Here is a 25,304-nt window from a genome sequence, read left to right as displayed (position 1 = left end):
AAGGAGCATTCTAAAATATAATCTGAATTCAAGAGGACCATCTCTAACAGAGACATCTGTATTGACAAGCTTTTTATCAGCAGAACATTTAAACAGAAACAATCAATTATTTAAAATGTCACGTGAGCTTTACTCTGTATCTAACCCCGTGCTGTACCTGTTCTGGGAGTGTTTGATGGGGACAGTGTAGAGGGAGCTTTACTCTGTATCTAACCCCGTGCTGTCCTGTCCTGGGAGTGTTTGATGGGGACAGTGTAGAGGGAGCTTTACTCTGTATCTAACCCCGTGCTGTACCTGTCCTGGGAGTGTTTGATGAGGACAGTGTAGAGGAAGCTTTACTCTGTATCTAACCCCGTGCTGTTCCTGTCCTGGGAGAGTTTGATGGGGAAAGTGTAGAAGGAGCTTTATTCTATATCTAACCCCGTGCTGTTCCTGTCCTGGGAGTGTTTGATGAGGACAGTGTAGAGGGAGATTTACTCTGTATCTAACCCCGTGCTGTACCTGTCCTGGGAGTATTTGATGGGGACAGTGTCGAGGGAGCTTTACTCTGTATCTAACCCCGTGCTGTACCTGTCCTGGGAGTGTTTGATGGGGACAGTGTAGAGGGAGCTTTACTCTGTATCTAACCTCGTGCTGTACCTGTCCTGGGAGTGTTTGATGGGGACAGTGTAGAGGGAGCGTTACTCTGTATCTAACCCCGTGCTGTACCTGTCCTGGGAGTGTTTGATGGGGACAGTGTGGAGGGAGCTTTACTCTGTATCTAACCCTGTGCTGTACCTGTCCTGGGAGTGTTTGATGGGGACAGTGTAGAGGGAGCTTTACTATCTAACCCCGTGCTGTACCTGTCCTGGGAGTGTTTGATGGGGACAGTGTAGAGGGAGCGTTACTCTGTATCTAACCCCGTGCTGTACCTGTCCTGGGAGTGTTTGATGGGGACAGTGTGGAGGGAGCTTTACACTGTATCTAACCCCGTGCTGTACCTGTCCTGGGGGTGTTTGATGGGGACAGTGTAGAGGGAGCTTTACTCTGTATCTAACCCTGTGCTGTACCTGTCCTGGGAGTGTTTGATGGGGACAGTGTCGAGGGAGCTTTACTCTGTATCTAACCCCGTGCTGTACCTGTCCTGGGAGTGTTTGATGGGGACAGTGCAGAGGGAGCTTTACTCTGTATCTAACCCCGTGCTGTACCTGTCCTGGGAGTGTTTGATGGGATTGAGGTGATGGGAGCTGAGTGGGAGGGGGGTGTCGCAGGCAGAGGGAAGCCTCCAGTCCCTCGCCCACTCAACACCTCCGCTTCACACATAACGCCATGGCTGTTGGCCTCCCCTGGTGATTGCACCCCCCCTTGTGAACGCCACTTCCATTGAGGCAACGCACCCACCGAACACGCCATCCTACACCGCACTTAACGGAGCACGATTGCCAGCGTCCTGCGTACCACCTTGCAGTGCTCTTTTCAACGGGAGTGACGGTAGAGTTGGGCAGTGAGGAGCTGGCCATTGCGGGCGTCTGCGTGTGACTGGGCAGCGCTGGGCCGAGCGATGGTGGCACAGCTTTGCGAGTGGGCACTTTGTCAGTGGGCAGAGTGACAATGGGCTGTGCAGGAGCTGGCGTGCGAGGGGGCACAGCGGCAGTGGGCACTGTCGGGCTTAGTCCTGCGGCAGTGGGCAGTGTGGTAGTGGGCGGGGTTGAAGCTGGCGTGCGAGGGGGCACAGTGGCAGTGGGCACTGTCGGGCTTAGTCCTGCGGCAGTGGGCAGTGTGGTAGTGGGCGGTGCAGGAGCTGGCGTGCGAGGGGGCACAGTGGCAGTGGGCACTGTCGGGCTTAGTCCTGCGGCAGTGGGCAGTGTGGTAGTGGGCGGTGTTGAAGCTGGCGTGCGAGGGGGCACAGTGGCAGTGGGCACTGTGGCATTGGGCCGGGCAGTACCAGGCACATGAGTGGGCAGCGGGAGGTGGAGTGGTGCCTGGGCAGATGTTGCAGTGGGCTGCCTGGGCATGGACGCACGTGCGCCACCCTCCCCTTCACCTCGCACCTCTGCCCGGCGCAAATAGTAAGAGTAAAGGATCCTGACCACCCTCTGCCTGCTCGGGTTGTAGACCTGCAGGGTCAGTGGCTCGGTCAGTACTCCGTGAGTGACGGCCTCCAGAGCATCTCGCCTCGGGCTCCACCCTGTGTAACGCAGCGCCACCCCGCCCACATCTAACAGGCTCTCGAAGCCGGAGATCTGGGTGTTCCCGTTGAGGATGTAGGCCCCATTCGCCCTCTTCAGCGCCAGGTAGGCCGTGAACCGAGCCTGTCCTCGCCGAAACTCCTGACGCGCTTTGAAGTTGGCTGCCCCGGCCGGAATGACAACCACGTCATCGTAGTTGACCCTGGAAGAGATTTGAGAGAGGATTCAGTTCTTTAATCGGCAGGTTTTGTCATCCATCGACCGCACCCCCACGATGAATCTGTTCACTGTCCAATTGAGGGAGACATGGGGGCCAGGGGCCCAGGAGGGTTGGTGGGTGGGGGTGTGTGGGGGGGGGGGGTTAGTGGCGTTGCGAGATCCAAGGGGGAGGGGATTGGGGCAGGAGTCAGTCAGCTTTCAGCGGCTGGATGCTTAATGTCAAGAGGGTCAGAGGTGACGAGATGTTGGCGGCAACCTCCCGGGTGGTGGAGAGGCTGATGGATGTCGCACTCGTGTCGAGTCTGCCCGTCCTCCCCGTGTCTGCGTGGGTTTCCTCCGGGTGCTCCGGTTTCCGCCCGCAGTCCAAAGACGTGCGGGTGAGGTGGGGTTGGCCCTGATCAATGTGCGGAGTTATGGGGATAGTGCGCGGGAGTGGCCCTGGCAGGGTGCTCTTTCGGGAGGTCGGCGCCGGCTCGATGGGTCGAATGGCTTCTCCCTGCACCGTAAGGATTCTGTGGGTTTCTCTGGATTCAAACGTGCCCGGGGAGTTCCGGGGTGAGAGAAATATCGCGGGGCTCGAGGGTCAGGAGGGCCAGGTGGTTGGAACGCAGGTGAGGCAGGGGCCGGAGGTTCGCGCTGTGACTCACGTGCTGTTCCGGAAGCGTCTGATGACGCGCTGGCAGGCTGTGTCCGACCCGCCGCACATCCCACACTTGCTGTAGCGTTTCTTCGACCCGATGACCCCGTCGCAGCCCGTCCTGACGCAGCGGCTCCTGACGCAAACGGCGTCGCTGTGGGGGCTGCACCGTGTCCCGTCCTTCACCTGCGGAGGGTGGGGGGCAAGGGATGGGTTCAGAGGTCAGTTGTCAAGGTCAGAGCCATGGGCGGATAAGCGGCAGATGAGGTTCGGTGCGTGGACGTGTGAGTTGGTGCATTGTGACAGAGGCCGCAGGAAGAGACAGTAAAAAATAAGGAGTAAAATTCTAAAACTGGGCGCGGGAGCAGAGCGACTTTGGTGGTAGTGGTGCTCGGTTCATTGAAAGTGGCAGGACAGGTGGAGAGAGCAGTTAATAAAACATACAGTACCCTGGGCTTTATTAATCGGGGCATAGAGTAGAAGAGAAAAGAGGCAGACCTCAGCTGGAGTATTGTGTCCAGCTCTGGGCTCCGCCCTACGAGCAGCGTGTGAGCGCATTGGAGAGTGCAGAAGAGGTTCACAAGAACGGTTTATGATGGGCTGGCACAGTGGTTGGCACAGTTGCTTCACAGCTCCAGGGTCTCAGGTTCGATTCCCGGCTTGGGTCACTGTCTGTGCGGAGTCTGCATGTCCTCCCCGTGTCTGCGTGGGTTTCCTCCGGGTGCTCCGGTTTCCTCCCACAGTCCAAAGGTTAGGTGGATTGGCCGTGATAAATTGCCCCTTCGTGTCCAAAAAGGTTAGGTGGGGTCACTGGGTTACGGGGATAGGGTGGAAGTGAGGGCTTAATGTGGGTCGGTGCAGACTCGATGGGTCGAATGGCCTCCTTCTGCACTGATGATTCTATGATAAATACAACAAATTGGCGTATTTTATATTTTGCGTGGTAATGTTATTCCAACCTGGGTTAAGCTGGACACAGAGGGTATGGCTGCTGGACCGTTGGCTGAGGCAGGGCGTTTCAAAGCCGGGTTCGGGGGAAGGTGTCGGGAGGGTTGCGGAGCGGTCGGTCGCACTGTTTTCCCCGCGGTGGTTCGCACCTCACGGCGCTGTCGCGCTTTGCACGGAGAACGGCGGGCCGCGGGCAGCGAGGGCGAGTCAGCAATGGGGAGATGTCAGCGGGGCGGAGAGAGAAACAGGAAAGTCGGCGGCTCGGGACTCGCCCCACCGCCCCCAAACCGCCCCCACCCCCCCTCGGTTATTGATCCGGGGATATGAGGTTTGTGCGTGCTCGCGAGTTCGTCTTCTGAGACAGGCATCGGTAACTGAACGACCCCCCCGCCCTGCTCGGGGTACGGCCTAGATTTCCGGGTGAGGCAACGATATTTATCCTCAGCAGTTGCGTCCACAGCTTTTTACATTTTACGTTAGTGTCTGAAGTGGCATTTGGAAAATTAGTGCCCGACTCTCCTGAGAAGGACTCCCTCTAAACCGAACTTTGGTGTCAAACGACACGAGCCCCGAAAGGTCCACAGCTTCCTTTGGTATTCGCACATCTTTGCTATTGGTTACGTTGGGATCTCTGGTCCCGACCTGCCCACAATAAAATATTTATTGCAAACAAAAGTAAAGAGAATGGCGGCTGCTGCTGCCTTTGAGACAAAAATAAATGAGACTGCGTGGAGTCTTCTGGCCAGAAGTGGCAGCAGAGAGCAGGTCATGCGCACTTGACATTAAGCACCCTCCAGGTACATGCTCATGGAGCAGTGTTGCTTCCATTTTGAATTTAAGGATGCAAAGCCCATGGGTGTTAAATGCCGGGAAGTACTGGCAAATCAGAGAAGTGTCAGATTTTGAAAGAAAAGTGATGGGTGAAAATTTATTTGAAAGGTTGAGACCCTGGGGTCAGTTATTAACTTCCAGCTGACTCTAAATGAAAAGACCACTCTGCTGTAGATGGCCTGTGATACCACATTGAAAACACACCAAAAGCCCTCGAGGCTGTCAGCATTCTGGTGCGGCATCTCCCAGGAGTATCCAGTGCTGAGTAAAACAAGCATTTTGTTGCTATTGCTTCGTGACGACCTGTGCGTGCGAGGTTGGATTTTTCATTTTCGTAAAGGTGAAGACGACACAAAGGAACCAGTTGAAGATGGCACCTGATATACGCATTGCCCTCTCCTCCTTTAAACCCGTTTGGAGTGAGATTGTGAGGACCAGGAAGGTCCTGGCACTAAAGGTAAGCAAACGGGGCGCTTGCCGCGAAGGGCGGTCCGCCTTGGGTCCCGAAGGTCGGCCAGTTGGCAGAAGTGGGTCCTGGGAAAGAAAGTTTTCGAAACACTGGATTAAGACGAAATGTGAGATGATCATTGATATGCAGATGAAGTGTTCGGCTCATAGATTTTGATAACCATTTACTTGTTTACAGATAGCTAGCTAATGGAATATCATTCATGTTAGAAGGTACCCTGGGGTGTCGATACTTTATTAGGGATATTGTGTTAGATCCTGGCTAAACAAGTGAAGGGGCATCTTGTAAGAAGAGACAAAAGAATGCCTTAAGCTTCGGGTACAGATTATATAGCAAATGGGAGGAGCCAGGTCTGCGTGAAGCGTCAGTAGGTCCTTGAATTCTAATCTGAACAGAGGTTCAGCTTGGTCCTGAAACGTTCTCTCGCCAAAGATTCAGCACAGAAACAAATCAAGTACCACCATGATTGTTAACTTTCTTCATGAGTGGCACTTCATATATATTCGTAATTCTGTTAGCGAGGAGAAAGTATCAATATTGTTACCAGTGGTAGGGGAATCATTGAAAGCAAGATTTAGTGGGCCTTATTGAATTGAAAGGAAATTGAGTGAGGCGAATTATTTGATAAGAATGCCACACAGCAGGAAAGCTCACAGAGGGGGTCGTGTTCATAAACTCAAAGTGTATTTTGATAGAGAAGAAGCGAAGGAGGAGGCGTCAGTCATTATAACTCAGGGAGAAGAGGTAAAAAATCCAGATGATTTTTTTTTAACCTGGAGCAGAGGGATACAGATCGTGGGAAAATAGGCGACAGTTTTAGATGGGGGATCTGGATGGGCGCAGGCTTGGAGGGCCGAAGGGCCTGTTCCTGTGCTGTAATCTTTCTTTGTTCTTTGTTCTTTGTTCTTCATGATTTTGAGTTCAGCATTCCTCAAATTAGATTGGACAATGAGGAAATGATAAAAACAACTTTGGAGGAATAGTTGGATTCTGGTCCTGGACCCTAACAAGTTGCTGGGGCGAGGAACTTCAGCGATGCGGTTAGATCGGAAAGGTTGGCACGCTTGTCCTTTGAGAGGAGAAGACTGAGGGGAGATTTGATGGGGGTGTTCACAAATCATGAAGGGACTGGACAGAGTCGAGCGGGAGAAACTGCTCCCCCGCCTCTCAAAGGAATCGAGAAGGAGAGGGGCCGGGTTTAAAGTGATTTGCAAAAGAAAAAGCCTTTTCACCCCGTGGTTGGGGGTCCGGAATACCTGGAGGTGTGGTGGAGGCGGGTTTAATCGAGGCATTCAAGAGGGTTTATTGGAACAGAAGCAAGGTGCAGGGGTACGGGGAAAGGACAGGGGAGTGGTACTGAGTCATAGAACATACAGTTCAGAAGGAGGCCATTCGGCCCATCGAGTCTGCACCGACCCACTTAAGCCCTCACTTCCACCCTATCCCCCTAACCCAATAACCCCTCCCAACATTTTTGGTAACTAAGCGCAATTTATCACGGCCAACCCACCTAACCTGCGCGTCTTTGGACTGTGGGAGGAAACCGGAGCGCCCGGAGGAAGCCCACGCACACACGGGGAGGATGTGCAGACTCCGCACAGACAGTGACTCAAGCCGGAATCGAACCTGGGACCCTGGAGCTGTGAAGCCACAGTGCCAACCACTTGTGCTATTGTGCTGCTCATTTGGAGAGCCGGCCCAGGCCCAAGGGCTGAATGGCCTCCTTTTGCACCGTAACAATTCTGTGTGGCATCACTGCAGGAGTTCCTCAGGGTAGTGTCCTGGGCCCAACCACCTTCAGCTGCTTCATCAATGACGTCCCTTCCGACAAAAAGTCAGAAGTGGGGATGTTTGCGGATGACGGCACAATGTTCAGCACCATTTGCGACTCCTCCGATACTGAAGCAGTCCATGTCCAAATGCAGCAAGACCTGGACAATATCCTGGCTTGGGCTGACAAGTGGCAAGTTACATTCGCGCCACACAAGTGCCAGGCAATGACCATCTCTTACAACAGAGGATCTAACCATCTTCCAAACCCACGACCACTCCCATCTAGAAGGACGAGAGCAGCAGATACCTGGGAACCCCACCACCTGGAGGTTCCCCTCCAAGTCACTCACCCCCTGACTTGGAAATATATCGCCGCTCCTTCACTGTCGCTGGGGCAACATCCTGGAACTCCCTCCCTAACAGCACAGTGGGTGTACCTACACCTCAGGGACTGCAGCGGTTCAAGACCACAACTCACCCACCACTTTCTCAAGGGGAAATTAGGTCTGGGCAATACCCTGGCCCAGCCAGCAGAGTTCGGAGATCAAACATCAATTAAAACTGAAACGGACCCTGATGTTGAAGACGTTAACTTGCGATGTGCTCTTCAGGAGGCAGTTCAGCTTGCAGAGGTCTGGCTCACGAATGCCATGGTAGTAAGGCTCCCACTCCAGGTAGAGGCCCTGCCCATTCGGATCGGGCCCGTTTCTGGCCTCGCACTGTTCATCTCGATATGTCCGACCTGTGAGAGGCAAGAGGACCAAGGCATCAGGCAGATCGCCAGAACGTCGCCACAGGATGCACATGGGATCTTCCTGTGCCAGGTGTTTGTGTGTGTGTCTTTCTGATTGTTTGCGTCAATGCGAATATGTGTGTGTGAGTGTGTATCACAGTGTGGGTGTGTGAGTCAGTGTGTATCAGAGTGTGGGTGTGTGTGTGTGTGTGTGAGTGTGTATCACAGTGTGGGTGTGTGAGTCAGTGTGTAACAGAGTTTGTGTGAGAGGGAATCACAGTGTGGGTGTGTGAGTCAGTGTGTAACAGAGTGTGTGTGTGAGTGTGTGAGTGTGTGTCACAGTGTGGGTGTGTGAGTCAGTGTGTAACAGAATGTGTGTGGATGTGTGAGTGTGTATCACAGTGTGGGTGTGTGAGTCAGTGTGTATCAGAGTGTGGGTGTGTGTGTGTGAGTGTGTATCACAGTGTGGGTGTGTGACTAAGTGTGTAACAGTGTGTATGTGTGTGAATGTGTGAGTGTGTATCAGAGTGTGGGTGTGTGAGAAAGTGTGTAACACAGTTTGTGTGAGTGTGAATCACAGTGTGGGTGTGTGAGTCAGTGTGTAACAGTGTGTCTGTGTGTGTGAATGTGTGAGTGTGTATCACAGTGTGGGTGTGTGAGTCAGTGTGTAACAGAGTGTGTGTGTGTATGTGAGTGTGTATCACAGTGTGGGTGTGCGTGTCAGTGTGAAACAGAGTGTGTGTGTGTGTGAATGCGTGAGCGTGTATCACAGTGTGGGTGTGTGAGTCAGTGTCTAACAGAGAGTGTGTGTGTGAGTATGTATCACAGTGTGGGTGTGTGAGTCAGTGTGTAACAGAGTGTGTGTGTGTGAGTGTGTGAGTGTGTATCACAGTGTGGGTGTGAGAGTCAGTGTGTAACTGAGTGTGTGTGTGTGTGTGTATCACAGTGTGGGTGTGTGAGTCAGTGTGTAACAGAGTGTGTGTGTGAGTGTGTATCACAGTGTGGGTGTGTGAGTCAGTGTGTAACAGTGTGTGTGTGTGAATGTGTGAGTGTGTATCACAGTGTGGGTGTGTGAGTCAGTGTGTAACAGAGTGTGTGTGAGTGTATATCACAGTGTGGGTGTGTGAGACAGTGTGGAACAGAGTGTGTGTGTGTGTGTGTGTGAGTGTGTAGCACAGAGTGGGTGTGTGAGTCAGTGTGTAACAGTGTGTGTGTGTGTGTCACAGTGTGGGTGTGTGAGTCAGTGTGTAACAGAGTGTGTATGTGTGTGTGTGTGTGAGTGTGTATCACAGTGTGGGTGTGTGAGTCAGTGTGTAACAGAGTGTGTGTGTGTGTGTGTGTGTATCACAGTGTGGGTGGGTGAGTCAGTTTTAACTGAGTGTGTGTGTGTGTATGTGAGTGTGTATCACAGTGTGGGTGTGTGAGTCAGTGTGTAACAGTGTGTGTGTGTGAATGTGTGAGTGTGTTTCACAGTGTGGGTGTGTGAATCAGTGTGTAACAGAGTGTGTGTGAGTGAATGTGTGAGTGTGTATCACAGTGTGGGTGTGTGAGTCAGTGGGTAACAGAGTTTGTATGTCTGTGTGCGTATCACAGTGTGGGCGAGTGAGTCGGTGTGCAACAGAGTGTGTGTGTGTGTATCACAGTGTGTGTGTGTGAGTCAGAGTGTAACAGGGTGTGTGTGTATGAGTGTGTATCACAGTGTGGGTGTGTGAGTCAGTGTGTAACAGAGTGTGTGTGTGTGAGTGTGTATCGCAGTGTGGGTGTGTGAGTCAGTGTGTAATAGAGTGTCTGCGTGTGTGTGAGTGTGTACAAAGTGTGGGTGTGTGAGTCAGTGTGTAACAGTGTGTGTGTGTGTGAATGTGTGAGTGTGTATCACAGTGTGGGTGTCTAAGTCAGTGTGTAACGGAGAGTGTGTGTGTGTGTGTATCACATTGTGGGTGTGTGAGTCAGTGTGAACAGTGTGTGTGTGTGTGTGTGTGAGCGTGTGAGTGTGTATCACAGTGTGGGTGTGTGAGTCAGTGTGTATCAGAGTGTGGGTGTATGTGTGTGTGTGTGAGTGTGTATCACAGTGTGGGTGTGTGAGTCAGTGTGTAACAGAGTTTGTGTGAGAGTGAATCACAGTGTGGGTGTGTGAGTCAGTGTGTAACAGAGTGTGTGTGTGAGTGTGTGAGTGTGTGTCACAGTGTGGGTGTGTGAGTCAGTGTGTAACAGAATGTGTGTGGATGTGTGAGTGTGTATCACAGTGTGGGTGTGTGAGTCAGTGTGTATCAGAGTGTGGGTGTGTGTGTGTGAGTGTGTATCACAGTGTGGGTGTGTGACTAAGTGTGTAACAGTGTGTATGTGTGTGAATGTGTGAGTGTGTATCAGAGTGTGGGTGTGTGAGAAAGTGTGTAAAACAGTTTGTGTGAGTGTGAATCACAGTGTGGGTGTGTGAGTCAGTGTGTAACAGTGTGTGTGTGTGAGTGTATCACAGTGTGGGTGTGTGAGTCAGTGTGTAACAGTGTGTCTGTGTGTGTGAATGTGTGAGTGTGTATCACAGTGTGGGTGTGTGTGTCAGTGTGTAACAGAGTGTGTGTGTGTATGTGAGTGTGTATCACAGTGTGGGTGTGCGTGTCAGTGTGAAACAGAGTGTGTGTGTGTGTGAATGCGTGAGCGTGTATCACAGTGTGGGTGTGTGAGTCAGTGTGTAACAGAGAGTGTGTGTGTGAGTGTGTATCACAGTGTGGGTGTGTGAGTCAGTGTGTAACAGAATGTGTGTGGATGTGTGAGTGTGTATCACAGTGTGGGTGTGTGAGTCAGTGTGTAACAGAGTGTGTGTGTGTGAGTGTGTATCACAGTGTGGGTGTGAGAGTCAGTGTGTAACTGAGTGTGTGTGTGTGTGTGTGTGTATCACAGTGTGGGTGTGTGAGTCAGTGTGTAACAGAGTGTGTGTGTGTGAGTGTGTATCACAGTGTGGGTGTGTGAGTCAGTGTGTAACAGTGTGTGTGTGTGAATGTGTGAGTGTGTATCACAGTGTGGGTGTGTGAGTCAGTGTGTAACAGAGTGTGTGTGAGTGTATATCACAGTGTGGGTGTGTGAGTCAGTGTGGAACAGAGTGTGTGGGTGTGTGTGTGTGGGTGTGTATCACAGTGTGGGTGTCTAAGTCAGTGTGTAACAGAGAGTGTGTGTGTGTGTGTGTATCACATTGTGGGTGTGTGAGTCAGTGTGAACAGTGTGTGTGTGTGTGTGTGTGTGAGCGTGTGAGTGTGTATCACAGTGTGTGTGTGTGAGTCAGTGTGTAACAGAGTGTGTATGTGTGTGTGTGTGAGTGTGTATCACAGTGTGTGTGTGTGAGTCAGTGTGTAACAGTGTGTGTGTGTGACTGTGTGAGTGTGTATCACAGTGTGGGTGGGTGAGTCAGTGTGTAACAGAGTTTGTGTGTGTGTGTGCGTATCACAGATAGGGCGAGTGAGTCAGTGTGTAACAGAGTGTGTGTGTGTGTATCACAATGTGTGTGTGTGAGTCAGTGTAAAACAGAGTGTGTGTGTATGAGTGTGTATCACAGTGTGGGTGTGTGAGTCAGTGTGAAACAGAGTGTGTGTGTATGAGTGTGTATCACAGTGTGGGTGTGTGAGTCAGTGTGAAACAGAGTGTGTGTGTGTGAGTGTGTATCGCAGTGTGAGTGTGTAAGTCAGTGTGTAACAGAGTGTGTGCGTGTGTACAAAGTGTGGGTGCGTGAGTCAGTGTGTAACAGAGTGTGTGTGTGTGTGAATGTGTGAGTGTGTATCACAGTGTGGGTGTCTAAGTCAGTGTGTAATAGAGAGTGTGTGTGTGTGTGTATCACATTGTGGGTGTGTGAGTCAGTGTGAACAGTGTGTGTGTGTGTGAGCGTGTGAGTGTGTATCACAGTGTGTGTGCGTGAGTCAGTGTGTAACAGAGTGTGTGTGTGTGTGTGAGTGTGTATCACAGTGTGTGTGTGTGAGTCAGTGTGTAATAGAGTGTATGTGTGAGTGTGTATCACAGTCTGGGTGTGTGAGTCAGTGTGTAACAGTGTGTGAGTTTGTGTGTGTGAGTGTGCATCACAATGTGGGTGTGTGAGACAGTGTGTAACAGAGTGTGTGTGAGTTTGTGTGTGTGAGTGTGTATCACAGTGTGGGTGTGTGAGTCAGTGTGTAACAGTGTGTGTGAGTGTGTATCACAGTGTGGGTGTGTGAGTCAGTGTGTAACTGTGTGTGTGTGTGAATATGTGAGTGTGTATCATAGTGTGGGTGTGTGAGTCCGTGTGTAACAGTGTGTGTGTGTGAATGTGTGCGTGTGTATCACAGTTTGGGTGTGTGAGTCAGTGTGTAACAGAGTGTGTGTGTGTGAATGTGTGAGTGTGTATCACAGTGTGGGTGTGTGAGTCAGTGTGTAAAAGTGTGTGTGTGTGAGAATGTGTGAGTGTGTATCACAGTGTGGGTGTGTGAGTCAGTGTGTAACAGAGTTTGTGTGTGTGTGTGTATCACAGTGTGTGTGTGTGAGTCAGAGTGTAACAGAGTGTGTGTGTATGAGTGTGTATCACAGTGTGGGTGTGTGATTCAGTGTGTAACAGAGTGTGTGTGTGTGAGTGTGTATCGCAGTGTGGGTGTGTGAGTCAGTGTGTAACAGAGTGTGTGCGAGTGTGTGAGTGTGTACAAAGTGTGGGTGTGTGAGTCAGTGTGTAACAGAGTGTGTGTGTGTGTGTATCACAGTGTGTGTGTGTGAGTCAGAGTGTAACAGAGTGTGTGTGTGTGTGTGTATCACATTGTGGGTGTGTGAGTCAGTGTGAACAGTGTGTGTGTGTGTGTGAGCGTGGGAGTGTGTATCACAGTGTGTGTGTGAGTCAGTGTGTAACAGTGTGTATGTGTGTGAATGTGTGAGTGTGTATCAGAGTGTGGGTGTGTGAGAAAGTGTATAACACAGTTTGTGTGAGTGTGAATCACAGTGTGGGTGTGTGAATCAGTGTGTAACAGTGTGTGTGTGAGTGTATCACAGTGTGGGTGTGTGAGTCAGTGTGTAACAGTGTGTCTGTGTGTGTGAATGTGTGAGTGTGTATCACAGTGTGGGTGTGTGAGTCAGTGTGTAACAGAGTGTGTGTGTGTATGTGAGTGTGTATCACAGTGTGGGTGTGCGTGTCAGTGTGTAACAGAGTGTGTGTGTGTGTGAATGCGTGAGCGTGTATCACAGTGTGGGTGTGTGAGTCAGTGTGTAACGGAGAGTGTGTGTGTGAGTGTGTATCACAGTGTGGGTGTGTGAGTCAGTGTGTAACAGAATGTGTGTGGATGTGTGAGTGTGTATCACAGTGTGGGTGTGTGAGTCAGTGTGTAACAGAGTGTGTGTGTGTGAGTGTGTGAGTGTGTATCACAGTGTGGGTGTGAGTGTCAGTGTGTAACTGAGTGCGTGTGTGTGTGTGTATCACAGTGTGGGTGTGTGAGTCAGTGTGTAACAGTGTGTGTGTGTGAATGTGTGAGTGTGTATCACAGTGTGGGTGTGTGAGTCAGTGTGTAACAGAGTGTGTGTGAGTGTATATCACAGTGTGGGTGTGTGAGTCAGTGTGGAACAGAGTGTGTGTGTGTGTGTGTGTGTGTGAGTGTGTAGCACAGAGTGGGTGTGTGAGTCAGTGTGTAACAGAGTGTGTGTGAGTGTGTATCACAGTGTGGGTGTGTGAGTCAGTGTGTAACAGTGTGTGTGTGTGTGTGTCACAGTGTGGATGTGTGAGTCAGTGTGTAACAGAGTGTGTGTGTGTGTGTGAGTGTATATCATAGTGTGGGTGTGTGAGTCAGTGTGTAACAGAGTGTGTATGTGTGTGTGTGTGTGAGTGTGTATCACAGTGTGGGTGTGTGAGTCAGTGTGTAACAGAGTGTGTGTGTGTCTGTGTATCACAGTGTGGGTGGGTGAGTCAGTTTTAACTGAGTGTGTGTGTGTATGTGAGTATGTATCACAGTGTGGGTGTGTGAGTCAGTGTGTAACAGTGTGTGTGTGTGAATGTGTGAGTGTGTATCACAGTGTGGGTGTGTGAATCAGTGTGTAACAGAGTGTGTGTGAGTGAATGTGTGAGTGTGTATCACAGTGTGGGTGTGTGAGTCAGTGTGTAACAGAGTTTGTATGTGTGTGTGCGTATCACAGTGTGGGCGAGTGAGTCGGTGTGCAACAGAGTGTGTGTGTGTGTATCACAGTGTGTGTGTGTGAGTCAGAGTGTAACAGGGTATGTGTGTATGAGTGTGTATCACAGTGTGGGTGTGTGAGACAGTGTGTAACAGAGTGTGTGTGTGTGAGTGTGTATCGCAGTGTGGGTGTGTGAGTCAGTGTGTAATAGAGTGTCTGCATGTGTGTGAGTGTGTACAAAGTGTGGGTGTGTGAGTCAGTGTGTAACAGAGTGTGTGCGTGTGAATGTGTGAGTGTGTATCACAGTGTGGGTGTCTAAGTCAGTGTGTAACAGAGAGTGCGTGTGTGTTGTGTATCACATTGTGGGTGTGTGAGTCAGTGTGAACAGTGTGTGTGTGTGTGTGTGTGAGCGTGTGAGTGTGTATCACAGTGTGTGTGTGTGTGTGTGAGTCAGTGTGTAACAGAGTGTGTATGTGTGTGTGTGTGTGAGTGTGTATCACAGTGTGTGTGTGTGAGTCAGTGTGTAACAGTGTGTGTGTGTGAATGTGTGAGTGTGTATCACAGTGTGGGTGGGTGAGTCAGTGTGTAACAGAGTTTGTGTGTGTGTGTGCGTATCACAGAATGGGCGAGTGAGTCAGTGTGTAACAGAGCGTGTGTGTGTGTATCACAGTGTGTGTGTGTGAGTCAGAGTGTGTGTGTATGAGTGTGTATCACAGTGTGGTTGTGTGAGTCAGTGTAAAACAGAGTGTGTGTGTATGAGTGTGTATCACAGTGCGGGTGTGTGAGTCAGTGTGAAACAGAGTGTGTGTGTGTGAGTGTGTATCGCAGTGTGAGTGTGTAAGTCAGTGTGTAACAGAGTGTGTGCGTGTGTACAAAGTGTGGGTGTGTGAGTCAGTGTGTAACAGAGTTTGTGTGTGTGTGAATGTGTGAGTGTGTATCACAGTGTGGGTGTCTAAGTCAGTGCGTAACAGAGAGTGTGTGTGTGTGTGTGTATCACATTGTGGGTGTGTGAGTCAGTGTGAACAGTGTGTGTGTGTGTGAGCGTGTGAGTGTGTATCACAGTGTGTGTGTGTGAGTCAGTGTGTAACAGAGTGTGTGTGTGAGTGTGTATCACAGTGTGGGTGTGTGAGTCAGTGTGTAATAGAGTGTATGTGTGAGTGTGTGAATGTGTATCACTGTGTGGATGTGTGAGTCAGTGTGTAACAGAGTGTGAGTTTGTGTGTGTGAGTGTGCATCACAATGTGGGTGTGTGAGACAGTGTGTAACAGTGTGTGTGAGTGTGTATCACAGTGTGGGTGTGTGAGTCAGTGTGTAACAGTGTGTGTGTGTGTGAATATGTGAGTGTGTATCACAGTGTGGGTGTGTGAGTCAGTGTGTAACAGTGTGTGTGTGTGAATGTGTGCGTGTGTATCACAGTTTGGGTGTGTGAGTCAGTGTGTAACAGAGTGTGTGTGTGTGAATGTGTGAGTGTGTATCACAGTGTGGGTGTGTGAGCCAGTGTGTAACAGAGTTTGTGTGTGTGTGTGCGTATCACAGTGTGGGAGAGCGAGTCAGTGTGCAACAGAGTGTGTGTGTGTGTATCACAGTGTGTGTGTGTGAGTTAGAGTGTAACAGAGTGTGTGTGTATGAGTGTGTATCACAGTGTGGGTGTGTGAGTCAGTGTGTAACAGAGTGTGTGTGTGTGAGTGTGTATCGCAGTGTGGGTGTGTGAGTCAGTGTGTAACAGAGTGTGTGCAAGTGTGTGAGTGTGTACAAAGTGTGGGTGTGTGAGTCAGTGTGTAACAGAGTGTGTGTGAGTTTGTATGTGTGAGTGTGTATCACAGTGTGGGTGTGTGAGTCAGTGTGTAACAGTGTGTGTGAGTGTGTATCACAGTGTGGGTGTGTGAGTCAGTGTGTAACAGTGTGTGTGTGTGTGTGAATATGTGAGTGTGTATCACAGCGTGGGTGTGTGAGTCAGTGTGTAACTGTGTGTGTGTGTGAATGTGTGCGTGTGTATCACAGTTTGGGTGTGTGAGTCAGTGTGAACAGTGTGTGTGTGTGTGAGCTTGGGAGTGTGTATCACAGTGTGTGTGTGTGAGTCAGTGTGTAACAGTGTGTGTGTGTGTGTGTGTGAGTGTGTATCACAGTGTGGGTATGTGAGTCAGTGTCTAATAGAGTGTATGTGTGAGTGTGTGCGTGTGTATCACAGTGTGGGTGTGTGAGTCAGTGTGTAACAGAGTGTGAGTTTGTGTTTGTGAGTGTGTATCACAGTGTGGGTGTGTGAGTCAGTGTGTAACAGTGTATGTGTGAATGTGTGAGTGTGTATCCCAGTGTGGGTGTGTGAGTCAGTGTGTAACAGAGTGAGTGTGTGTGTGTGTGTGAGTGTGTATTACAATGTGGGTGTGTGAGTCAGTGTGTAACTGTGTGTGTGTGTGTGTGTGTGTGTGAGAATGTGTCAGTGTGTATCACAGTGTGGGTGTGTGAGTCAGTGTGTAACAGAGTATGTGTGTGTGTATGAGTGTGTATCACAGCGTGTCAGTGTGAGTTAGTGTGTAACAGAGTGTGTGTGTTAATGTGTGAGTGTGAATCACAGTGTGGGTGTGTGAGACACTGTGTAACAGAGTGTGTGTGTGAAAATGTGTGAGTGTGTATCACAGTGTGGGTGTGTGAGTCAGTGTGTAACACAGTGTGTGGGTGTGAATGTGTGAGTGTGTATCGCAGTGCGGGTGTGTGAGTCAGTGTGTAACAGTGTGTGTGTGTGTGTGTGTGTGTGTGTGAATGTGTGAGTGTGCATCACAGCGTGTGTGTGTAAGTCAGTGTGTAACAGAGTGTGTCTGCTTGTGGGTGTGTGTGTATCACAGTGTGGGTGTGGGAGTCAGTGTGTAACAGTGTGTGTGTGTGTGTGTGAGTTTGTAACACAGTGTGGGTGTGTGAGTCAGTGTGTAAAAGAGTGTGTGTGTGTGAGTGTGTATCACAGTGTGGGTGTGTGTGTCAGTGTGTAACAGAGTGTGTGTGAATGTGTGAGAGTGTATCAGTGTGGGTGTGTGAGTCAGTGTGTAACAGAATGTGTGTGTGTATCAGAGTGTGGGTGTGTGAGTCAGTGTGTAACAGAGTGTGTGTGTGTGTGAGTGTGAATCACAGTGTGGGTGTGTGAGTCAGTGTGTAGCAGAGTGTGTGTGTGTGTGTGAGTGTATCACAGTGTGGGTGTGTGAGTCAGTGTGTAACAGAGTGTGTGCGTATGTGAGTGTGTGAGTGTGTATCACATTGTGGGTGTGAGAGTCAGTGTGTAACAGAGAGTGTGTGTGTGTGAATGTGTGAGTGTGTATCACAGTGTGGGTGTGTGAGTCAGTGTGTAACTGAGTGTGTGTGTGTATCACAGTGTGGGTGTGTGAGTCAGTGTGTAACAGAGTGTGTGTGTGTGAGTGTGTATCGCAGTGTGGGTGTGTGAGTCAGTGTGTAACAGAGTGTGTGCGTGTGTGTGAGTGTGTACAAAGTGTGGGTGTGTGAGTCAGTGTGTAACAGAGTGTGTGTGTGTGTGAATGTGTGAGTGTGTATCACAGTGTGGGTGTCTAAGTCAGTGTGTAACAGAGAGTGTGTGCGTGTGTGTGAGTGTGTATCACAGTGTGGGTGTGTGAGTCAGTGTGTAACAGAGTGTGAGTGTGAGTGTGTGAGTGTGTATCACATTGTGGGTGTGTGAGTCAGCGTGAACAGTGTGTGTGTGTGTGAGTGTGTATCACAGTGTGCGTGTGTGAGTCAGTGTGTAACAGAGTGTGTGCGTGTGTGTGAGTGTGTATCACAGTGTGGGTGTGTGAGTCAGTGTGTAACAGAGTGTGAGTGTGAGTGTGTGAGTGTGTATCACAGTGTGGGTGTGTGAGTCAGTGTGTAACAGAGTGTGAGTGTGTGTGTGTGAGTGTGTATCACAGTGTGGTTGTGTGAGTCAGTGTGTAACAGTGTGTGTGAGTGTGTATCACAGTGTGGGTGTGTGAGTCAGTGTGTAACAGGGTGTGTGAGTGCGTATCACAGTGTGGTTGTGTGTGTCAGTGTGTAACAGAGTGTGTGTGTGTCACGGTGTGTGTGTGAGTCAGTGTGTAACAGAGTGTGTGTGTGTGTGAGTGTGTATCACAGTGTGGGTGTGTGAGTCAGTGTGTAACAGAGTGTGAGAGTGAGTGTGTGAGTGTGTATCACAGTGTGGGTGTGTGAGTCAGCGTGTAACAGTGTGTGTGAGTGTGTATCACAGTGTGGGTGTGTGAGTCAGTGTGTAACAGTGTGTGTGTGTGTGAATGTGTGAGTGTGTATCACAGTGTGGGTGTGTGAGTCAGTGTGTAACAGAGTTTGTGTGCGTGTGTGCGTATCACAGTGTGGGCGAGCGAGTCAGTGTGCAACAGAGTGTGTGTGTGTTTATCACAGTGTGTGTGTGTGAGTCAGAATTTAACAGAGTGTGTGTGTGTGAGTGTGTATCGCAGTGTGGGTGTGTGAGTCAGTGCGTAACAGAGTGTGTGCATGTGTGTGAGTGTGTACAAAGTGTGGGTGTGTGAGTCAGTGTGTAACAGAGTGTTTGTGTGTGTGTGAATGTGTGAGTGTGTATCACAGTATGGGTGTCTAAGTCAGTGTGTAACTGAGTGTGTGTGTGTATCACAGTGTGGGTGTGTGAGTCAGTGTGTAACAGAGTGTGTGTGTGTGTGAGCAATTGAGTGTGTATCACAGTGTGGGTGTGAGAGTCAGTGTGTAACAGAGAGTGTGTGTGTGTGAATGTGTGAGTGTGTATCACAGTGTGGGTGTGTGAGTCAGTGTGTAACTGAGTGTGTGTGTGTATCACAGTGTGGGTGTGTGAGTCAGTGTGTAACAGAGTGCGTGTGTGTGAGTGTGTATCGCAGTGTGGGTGTGTGAGTCAGTGTGTAACAGAGTGTGTGCGTGTGTGTGAGTGTGTACAAAGTGTGGGTGTGTGAGTCAGTGTGTAACAGAGTGTGTGTGTGTGAATGTGTGAGTGTGTATCACAGTGTGGGTGTCTAAGTCAGTGTGTAACAGAGTGTGTGTGTGTGTGTATCACATTGTGGGTGTGTGAGTCAGTGTGAACAGTGTGTGTGTGTGTGAGTGTGTGAGTGTGTATCACAGTGTGTGTGTGTGTGAGTCAGTGTGTAACAGAGTGTGTGTGTGTGTGTGTGAGTGTGTATCACAGTGTGGGTGTGTGAGTCAGTGTGTAACAGAGTGTGAGTGTGAGTGTGTATCACAATGTGGGTGTGTGAGTCAGTGTGTAACAGAGTGTGAGTGTGTGTGTGTGAGTGTGTATCACAGTGTGGGTGTGCGAGTCAGTGTGTAACAGTGTGTGTGAGAGTGTATCACAGTGTGGGTGTGTGAGTCAGTGTGTAACAGTGTGTGTGAGTGTGTATCACAGTGTGGGTGTGTGAGTCAGTGTGTAACAGTGTGTGTGTGTGAATGTGTGAGTGTGTATCACAGTGTGGGTGTGTGAGTCAGTGTGTAACAGTGTGTGTGTGTGAATGTGTGCGTGTGTATCACAGTTTGGGTGTGTGAGTCAGTGTGTAACAGAGTGTGTGTGTGTGAATGTGTGAGTGTGTATCACAGTGTGGGTGTGTGAGTCAGTGTGTAACAGTGTGTGTGTGTGAGAATGTGTGAGTGTGTATCACAGTGTGGGTGTGTGAGTCAGTGTGTAACAGAGTTTGTGTGCGTGTGTGCGTATCACAGTGTGGGCGAGTGAGTCAGTGTGCAACAGAGTGTGTGTGTGTATCACAGTGTGTGTGTGTGAGTCAGAGTGTAACAGAGTGTGTGTGTATGAGTGTGTATCACAGTGTGGGTGTGTGAGTCAGTGTGTAACAGAGTGTGTGTGTGTGAGTGTGTATCGCAGTGTGGGTGTGTGAGTCAGTGTGTAACAGAGTGTGTGCGTGTGTGTGAGTGTGTACAAAGTGTGGGTGTGTGAGTCAGTGTGTAACAGAGTGTGTGTGTGTGTGTGAATGTGTGAGTGTGTATCACAGTGTGGGTGTCTAAGTCAGTGTGTAACAGAGAGTGTGTGTGTGTGTGTGTGTATCACATTGTGGGTGTGTGAGTCAGTGTGAACAGTGTGTGTGTGTGTGTGAGCGTGGGAGTGTGTATCACAGTGTGTGTGTGTGAGTCAGTGTGTAACAGTGTGTGTGTGTGTATGTGTGTGTGAGTGTGTATCACAGTGTGGGTGTGTGAGTCAGTGTCTAATAGAGTGTATGTGTGAGTGTGTGCGTGTGTATCACAGTGTGGGTGTGTGAGTCAGTGTGTAACAGAGTGTGAGTTTGTGTGTGTGAGTGTGTATCACAGTGTGGGTATGTGAGTCAGTGTGTAACAGTGTATGTGTGAATGTGTGAGTGTGTATCCCAGTGTGGGTGTGTGAGTCAGTGTGTAACAGAGTGAGTGTGTGTGTGTGTGAGTGTGTATTACAATGTGGGTGTGTGAGTCAGTGTGTAACAGTGTGTGTGTGTGTGTGAGAATGTGTCAGTGTGTATCACAGTGTGGGTATGAGAGCCAGTGTGTAACAGAGTGTGTATGTGAGTGTGTATCACAGCGTGTAAGTGTGAGTTAGTGTGTAACAGAGTGTGTGTGTGTGTTAATGTGTGAGTGTGAATCACAGTGTGGGTGTGTGAGACACTGTGTAACAGAGTGTGTGTGTGAGAACGTGTGAGTGTGTATCACAGTGTGGGTGTGTGAGTCAGTGTGTAACACAGTGTGTGGGTGTGAATGTGTGAGTGTGTATCGCAGTGCGGGTGTGTGAGTCAGTGTGTAACAGTGTGTGTGTGTGTGTGTGTGAATGTGTGAGTGTGCATCACAGCGTGTGTGTGTAAGTCAGTGTGTAACAGAGTGTGTCTGCTTGTGGGTGTATGTGTATCACAGTGTGGGTGTGTGAGTCAGTGTGTAACAGTGTGTGTGTGTGTGTGAGATTGTAACACAGTGTGGGTGTGTGAGTCAGTGTGTAACAGAGTGTGTGTGTGTGAGTGTGTATCACAGTGTGGGTGTGTGAGTCAGTGTGTAACAGAGTGTGTGTGAATGTGTGAGTGTGTATCACAGTGTGGGTGTGTGAGTCAGTGTGTAACAGAATGTGTGTGTGTATCAGAGTGTGGGTGTGTGAGTCAGTGTGTAACAGAGTGTGTGTGTGTGTGAGTGTGTATCACAGTGTCGGTGGGTGAGTCGGTGTGGAACAGAGTGTGTGTGAGTGTGAATCACAGTGTGGGTGTGTGAGTCAGTGTGTAACAGAGTGTGTGTGTGTGTGAGTGTATCACAGTGTGGGTGTGTGAGTCAGTGTGTAACAGAGTGTGTGTGTATGTGAGTGTGTGAGTGTGTATCACAGTGTGGGTGTGAGAGTCATTGTGTAACAGAGAGTGTGTGTGTGTGAATGTGTGAGTGTGTATCACAGTGTGGGTGTGTGAGTCAGTGTGTAACTGAGTGTGTGTGTTTATCACAGTGTGGGTGTGTGAGTCAGTGTGTAACAGAGTGTGTGTGTGTGAGTGTGTATCGCAGTGTGGGTGTGTGAGTCAGTGTGTAACAGAGTGTGTGCGTGTGTGTGAGTGTGTACAAAGTGTGGGTGTGTGAGTCAGTGTGTAACAGAGTGTGTGTGTGTGTGTTAATGTGTGAGTGTGTATCACAGTGTGGGTGTCTAAGTCAGTGTGTAACAGAGAGTGTGTGTGTGTGTGTATCACATTGTGGGTGTGTGAGTCAGTGTGAACAGTGTGTGTGTGTGTGTGAGTGTGTGAGTGTGTATCACAGTGTGTGTGCGTGAGTCAGTGTGTAACAGAGTGTGTGCGTGTGTGTGAGTGTGTATCACAGTGTGGGTGTGTGAGTCAGTGTGTAACAGAGTGTGAGTGTGAGTGTGTGAGTGTGTATCACAGTGTGGGTGTGTGAGTCAGTGTGTAACAGAGTGTGAGTGTGTGTGTGTGAGTGTGTATCACAGTGTGGGTGTGTGAGTCAGTGTGTAACAGTGTGTGTGAGTGTGTATTACAGTGTGGGTGTGTGAGTCAGTGTGTAACAGTGTATGTGTGAATGTGTGAGTGTGTATCCCAGTGTGGGTGTGTGAGTCAGTGTGTAACAGAGTGAGTGTGAATGTGTGTGTGTATCACAGTGTGGGTGTGTGAGTCAGTGTGTAACAGTGTGTGTGTGTGTATGTATCACAGTGTGGGTGTGTGAGTCAGTGTGTAACAGTGTGTGTGTGTGAATGTCTGAGTGTGTATCACAGTGTGGGTGTGTGAGTCAGTGTGTAACAGAGTTTGTGTGTGAGTGTGCGTATCACAGTGTGGGCGAGTGAGTCAGTGTGCAACAGAGTGTGTGTGTGTGTATCACAGTGTGTGTGTGTGAGTCAGAGTGTAACAGAGTGTGTGTGTATGAGTGTGTATCACAGTGTGGGTGTGTGAGTCAGTGTGTAACAGAGTGTGTGTGAGTGTGTATCACAATGTGGGTGTGTGAGTCAGTGTGTAACAGAGTGTGTCTGTGTGAATGTGTGAGTGTGTATCACAGTGTGGGTGTGTGAGTCTGTGTGACAGAGTGTGTGTGTGTGTGAGTGTGTACCGCAGTGTGGGTGTGTGAGTCAGTGTGTAACAGAGTGTGTGCGTTTGTGTGCGTGTGTACAAAGTGTGGGTGTGAGAGTCAGTGTGTAACAGAATGTGTGTGTGTGTGAATGTGTGAGTGTGTATCACAGTGTGGGTGTCTAAGTCAGTGTGTAACAGAGAGTGTGTGTGTGTGTGTATCACATTGTGGGTGTGTGAGTCAGTGTGAATAGTGTGTGTGTGTGTGTGTGAGCGTGTGAGTGTGTATCACAGTGTGTGTGTGTGAGTCAGTGTGTAACAGAGTGTGTGTGTGTGTGAGTGTGTATCACAGTGTGGGTGTGTGCGTCAGTGTGTAATAGAGTGTATGTGTGAGTGTTTGTGTGTGTATCACAGTGTGGGTGTGTGAGTCAGTGTGTAACAGAGTGTGTGTGAGTGTGTGTGTGTGAGTGTGTGTCACAGTGTGGGTGTGTGAGTCAGTGTGTAACAGTGTTTGTGAGTGTGTATCACAGTGTGGGTGTGTGAGTCAGTGTGTAACAGTGTATGTGTGAATGTGTGAGTGTGTATCCCAGTGTGGGTGTGTGAGTCAGTGTGTAACTGAGTGAGTGTGTGTGTGTGTGAGTGTGTATTACAATGTGGGTGTGTGAGTCAGTGTGTAACAGTGTGTGTGTGTGTGTGTGTGTGAATGTGTCAGTGTGTATCACAGTGTGGGTGTGAGAGTCAGTGTGTAACAGAGTGTGTGTGTGCGTGTGAGTGTGTATCACAGTGTGGGTGTGTGAGTCAGTCTGTGACAGAGTGTGTGTGTGTGTGAGTGTGTTTCACAGCGTGTAAGTGTGAGTTAGTGTGTAACAGAGTGTGTGTGTGTTAATGTGTGAGTGTGAATCACAGTGTGGGTGTGTGAGACACTGTGTAACAGAGTGTGTGTGTATGTGAGTGTGTGAGTGTGTATCACAGTGTGGGTGTGTGAGTCAGTGTGTAACAGAGTTTGTGTGCGTGTGTGCGTATCACAGTGTGGGCGAGCGAGTCAGTGTGCAACAGAGTGCGTGTTTATCACAGTGTGTGTGTGTGAGTCAGAGTGTAACAGAGTGTGTGTGTGTGAGTGTGTATCGCAGTGTGGGTGTGTGAGTCAGTATGTAACAGAGTGTGTGCGTGTGTGTGAGTGTGTACAAAGTGTGGGTGTGTGAGTCAGTGTGTAACAGAGTGTTTGTGTGTGTGTGAATGTGTGAGTGTGTATCACAGTATGGGTGTCTAAGTCAGTGTGTAACAGAGAGTGTGTGTGTGTGTGTGTATCACATTGTGGGTGTGTGAGTCAGTGTGAACAGTGTGTGTGTGTGTGTGAGCGTGTGAGTGTGTATCACAGTGTGGGTGTGAGAGTCAGTGTGTAACAGAGAGTGTGTGTGTGTGAATGTGTGAGTGTGTATCACAGTGTGGGTGTGTGAGTCAGTGTGTAACTGAGTGTGTGTGTGTATCACAGTGTGGGTGTGTGAGTCAGTTTGTAACAGAGTGTGTGTGTGTGAGTGTGTATCGCAGTGTGGGTGTGTGAGTCAGTGTGTAACAGAGTGTGTGCGTGTGTGTGAGTGTGTACAAAGTGTGGGTGTGTGAGTCAGTGTGTAACAGAGTGTGTGTGTGTGAGTGTGTATCACAGTGTGGGTGTCTAAGTCAGTGTGTAACAGAGAGTGTGTGTGTGTGTGTATCACATTGTGGGTGTGTGAGTCAGTGTGTAACAGAGTGTGTGTGTGTGTGTGAGCGTGTATCACAGTGTGGGTGTGTGAGTCAGTGTGTAACAGAGTGTGAGTGTGAGTGTGTGAGTGTGCATCACAATGTGGGTGTGTGAGTCAGTGTGTAACAGAGTGTGAGTGTGTGTGTGTGAGTGTGTATCACAGTGTGGGTGTGCGAGTCAGTGTGTAACAGTGTGTGTGAGTGTGTATCACAGTGTGGGTCTGTGAGTCAGTGTGTAACAGTGTGTGTGAGTGTGTATCACAGTGTGGGTGTGTGAGTCAGTGTGTAACAGTGTGTGTGTCTGTGAATGTGTGAGTGTGTATCACAGTGTGGGTGTGTGAGTCAGTGTGTAACAGTGTGTGTGTGTGAATGTGTGCGTGTGTATCACAGTTTGGGTGTGTGAGTCAGTGTGTAACAGAGTGTGTGTGTGTGAATGTGTGAGTGTGTATCACAGTGTGGGTGTGTGAGTCAGTGTGTAACAGTGTGTGTGTGTGAGAATGTGTGAGTGTGTATCACAGTGTGGGTGTGTGAGTCAGTGTGTAACAGAGTTTGTGTGCGTGTGTGCGTATCACAGTGTGGGCGAGCGAGTCAGTGTGCAACAGAGTGTGTGTGTGTGTATCACAGTGTGTGTGTGTGAGTCAGAGTGTAACAGAGTGTGTGTGTATGAGTGTGTATCACAGTGTGGGTGTGTGAGTCAGTGTGTAACAGAGTGTGTGTGTGAGTGTGTATCGCAGTGTGGGTGTGTGAGTCAGTGTGTAACAGAGTGTGAGCGTGTGTGTGAGTGTGTACAAAGTGTGGGTGTGTGAGTCAGTGTGTAACAGAGTGTGTGTGTGTGTGAATGTGTGAGTGTGTATCACAGTGTGGGTGTCTAAGTCAGTGTGTAACAGAGAGTGTGTGTGTGTGTGTATCACATTGTGGGTGTGTGAGTCAGTGTGAACAGTGTGTGTGTGTGTGTGAGCGTGGGAGTGTGTATCACAGTGTGTGTGTGTGAGTCAGTGTGTAACAGTGTGTGTGTGTGTGTGTGTGTGTGAGTGTGTATCACAGTGTGGGTGTGTGAGTCAGTGTCTAATAGAGTGTATGTGTGAGTGTGTGCGTGTGTATCACAGTGTGGGTGTGTGAGTCAGTGTGTAACAGAGTGTGAGTTTGTGTGTGTGAGTGTGTATCACAGTGTGGGTGTGTGAGTCAGTGTGTAACAGTGTATGCGTGAATGTGTGAG

General features: G+C 49.6%; 1 protein-coding gene across 1 annotated transcript in view; it reads right to left on the bottom strand.

Annotated features, from left to right (window-relative positions):
- Window positions 1–1,051: 1,051 nt before the first annotated feature.
- Window positions 1,052–25,304, bottom strand: part of LOC140410303 (A disintegrin and metalloproteinase with thrombospondin motifs 4-like) — a 406,325-nt gene continuing 382,072 nt past the window's right edge. Inside the window, exons 6-8 of the mRNA XM_072498283.1 lie at window positions 7,618–7,787; window positions 3,035–3,210; window positions 1,052–2,370 (exon numbers count right to left, since the gene is read on the bottom strand). Of these exons, the coding sequence (XP_072354384.1) occupies window positions 1,281–2,370; window positions 3,035–3,210; window positions 7,618–7,787 (1,436 nt within the window). The 3' untranslated portion in view covers window positions 1,052–1,280. The remainder of the gene's footprint in view (window positions 2,371–3,034; window positions 3,211–7,617; window positions 7,788–25,304) is intronic.

Source organism: Scyliorhinus torazame, chromosome 4 (assembly GCF_047496885.1).
Source record: "Scyliorhinus torazame isolate Kashiwa2021f chromosome 4, sScyTor2.1, whole genome shotgun sequence".
NCBI classification, from domain to species: Eukaryota; Metazoa; Chordata; class Chondrichthyes; order Carcharhiniformes; family Scyliorhinidae; genus Scyliorhinus; species Scyliorhinus torazame.
This window is presented reverse-complemented; position numbering and strand designations above follow the sequence as displayed.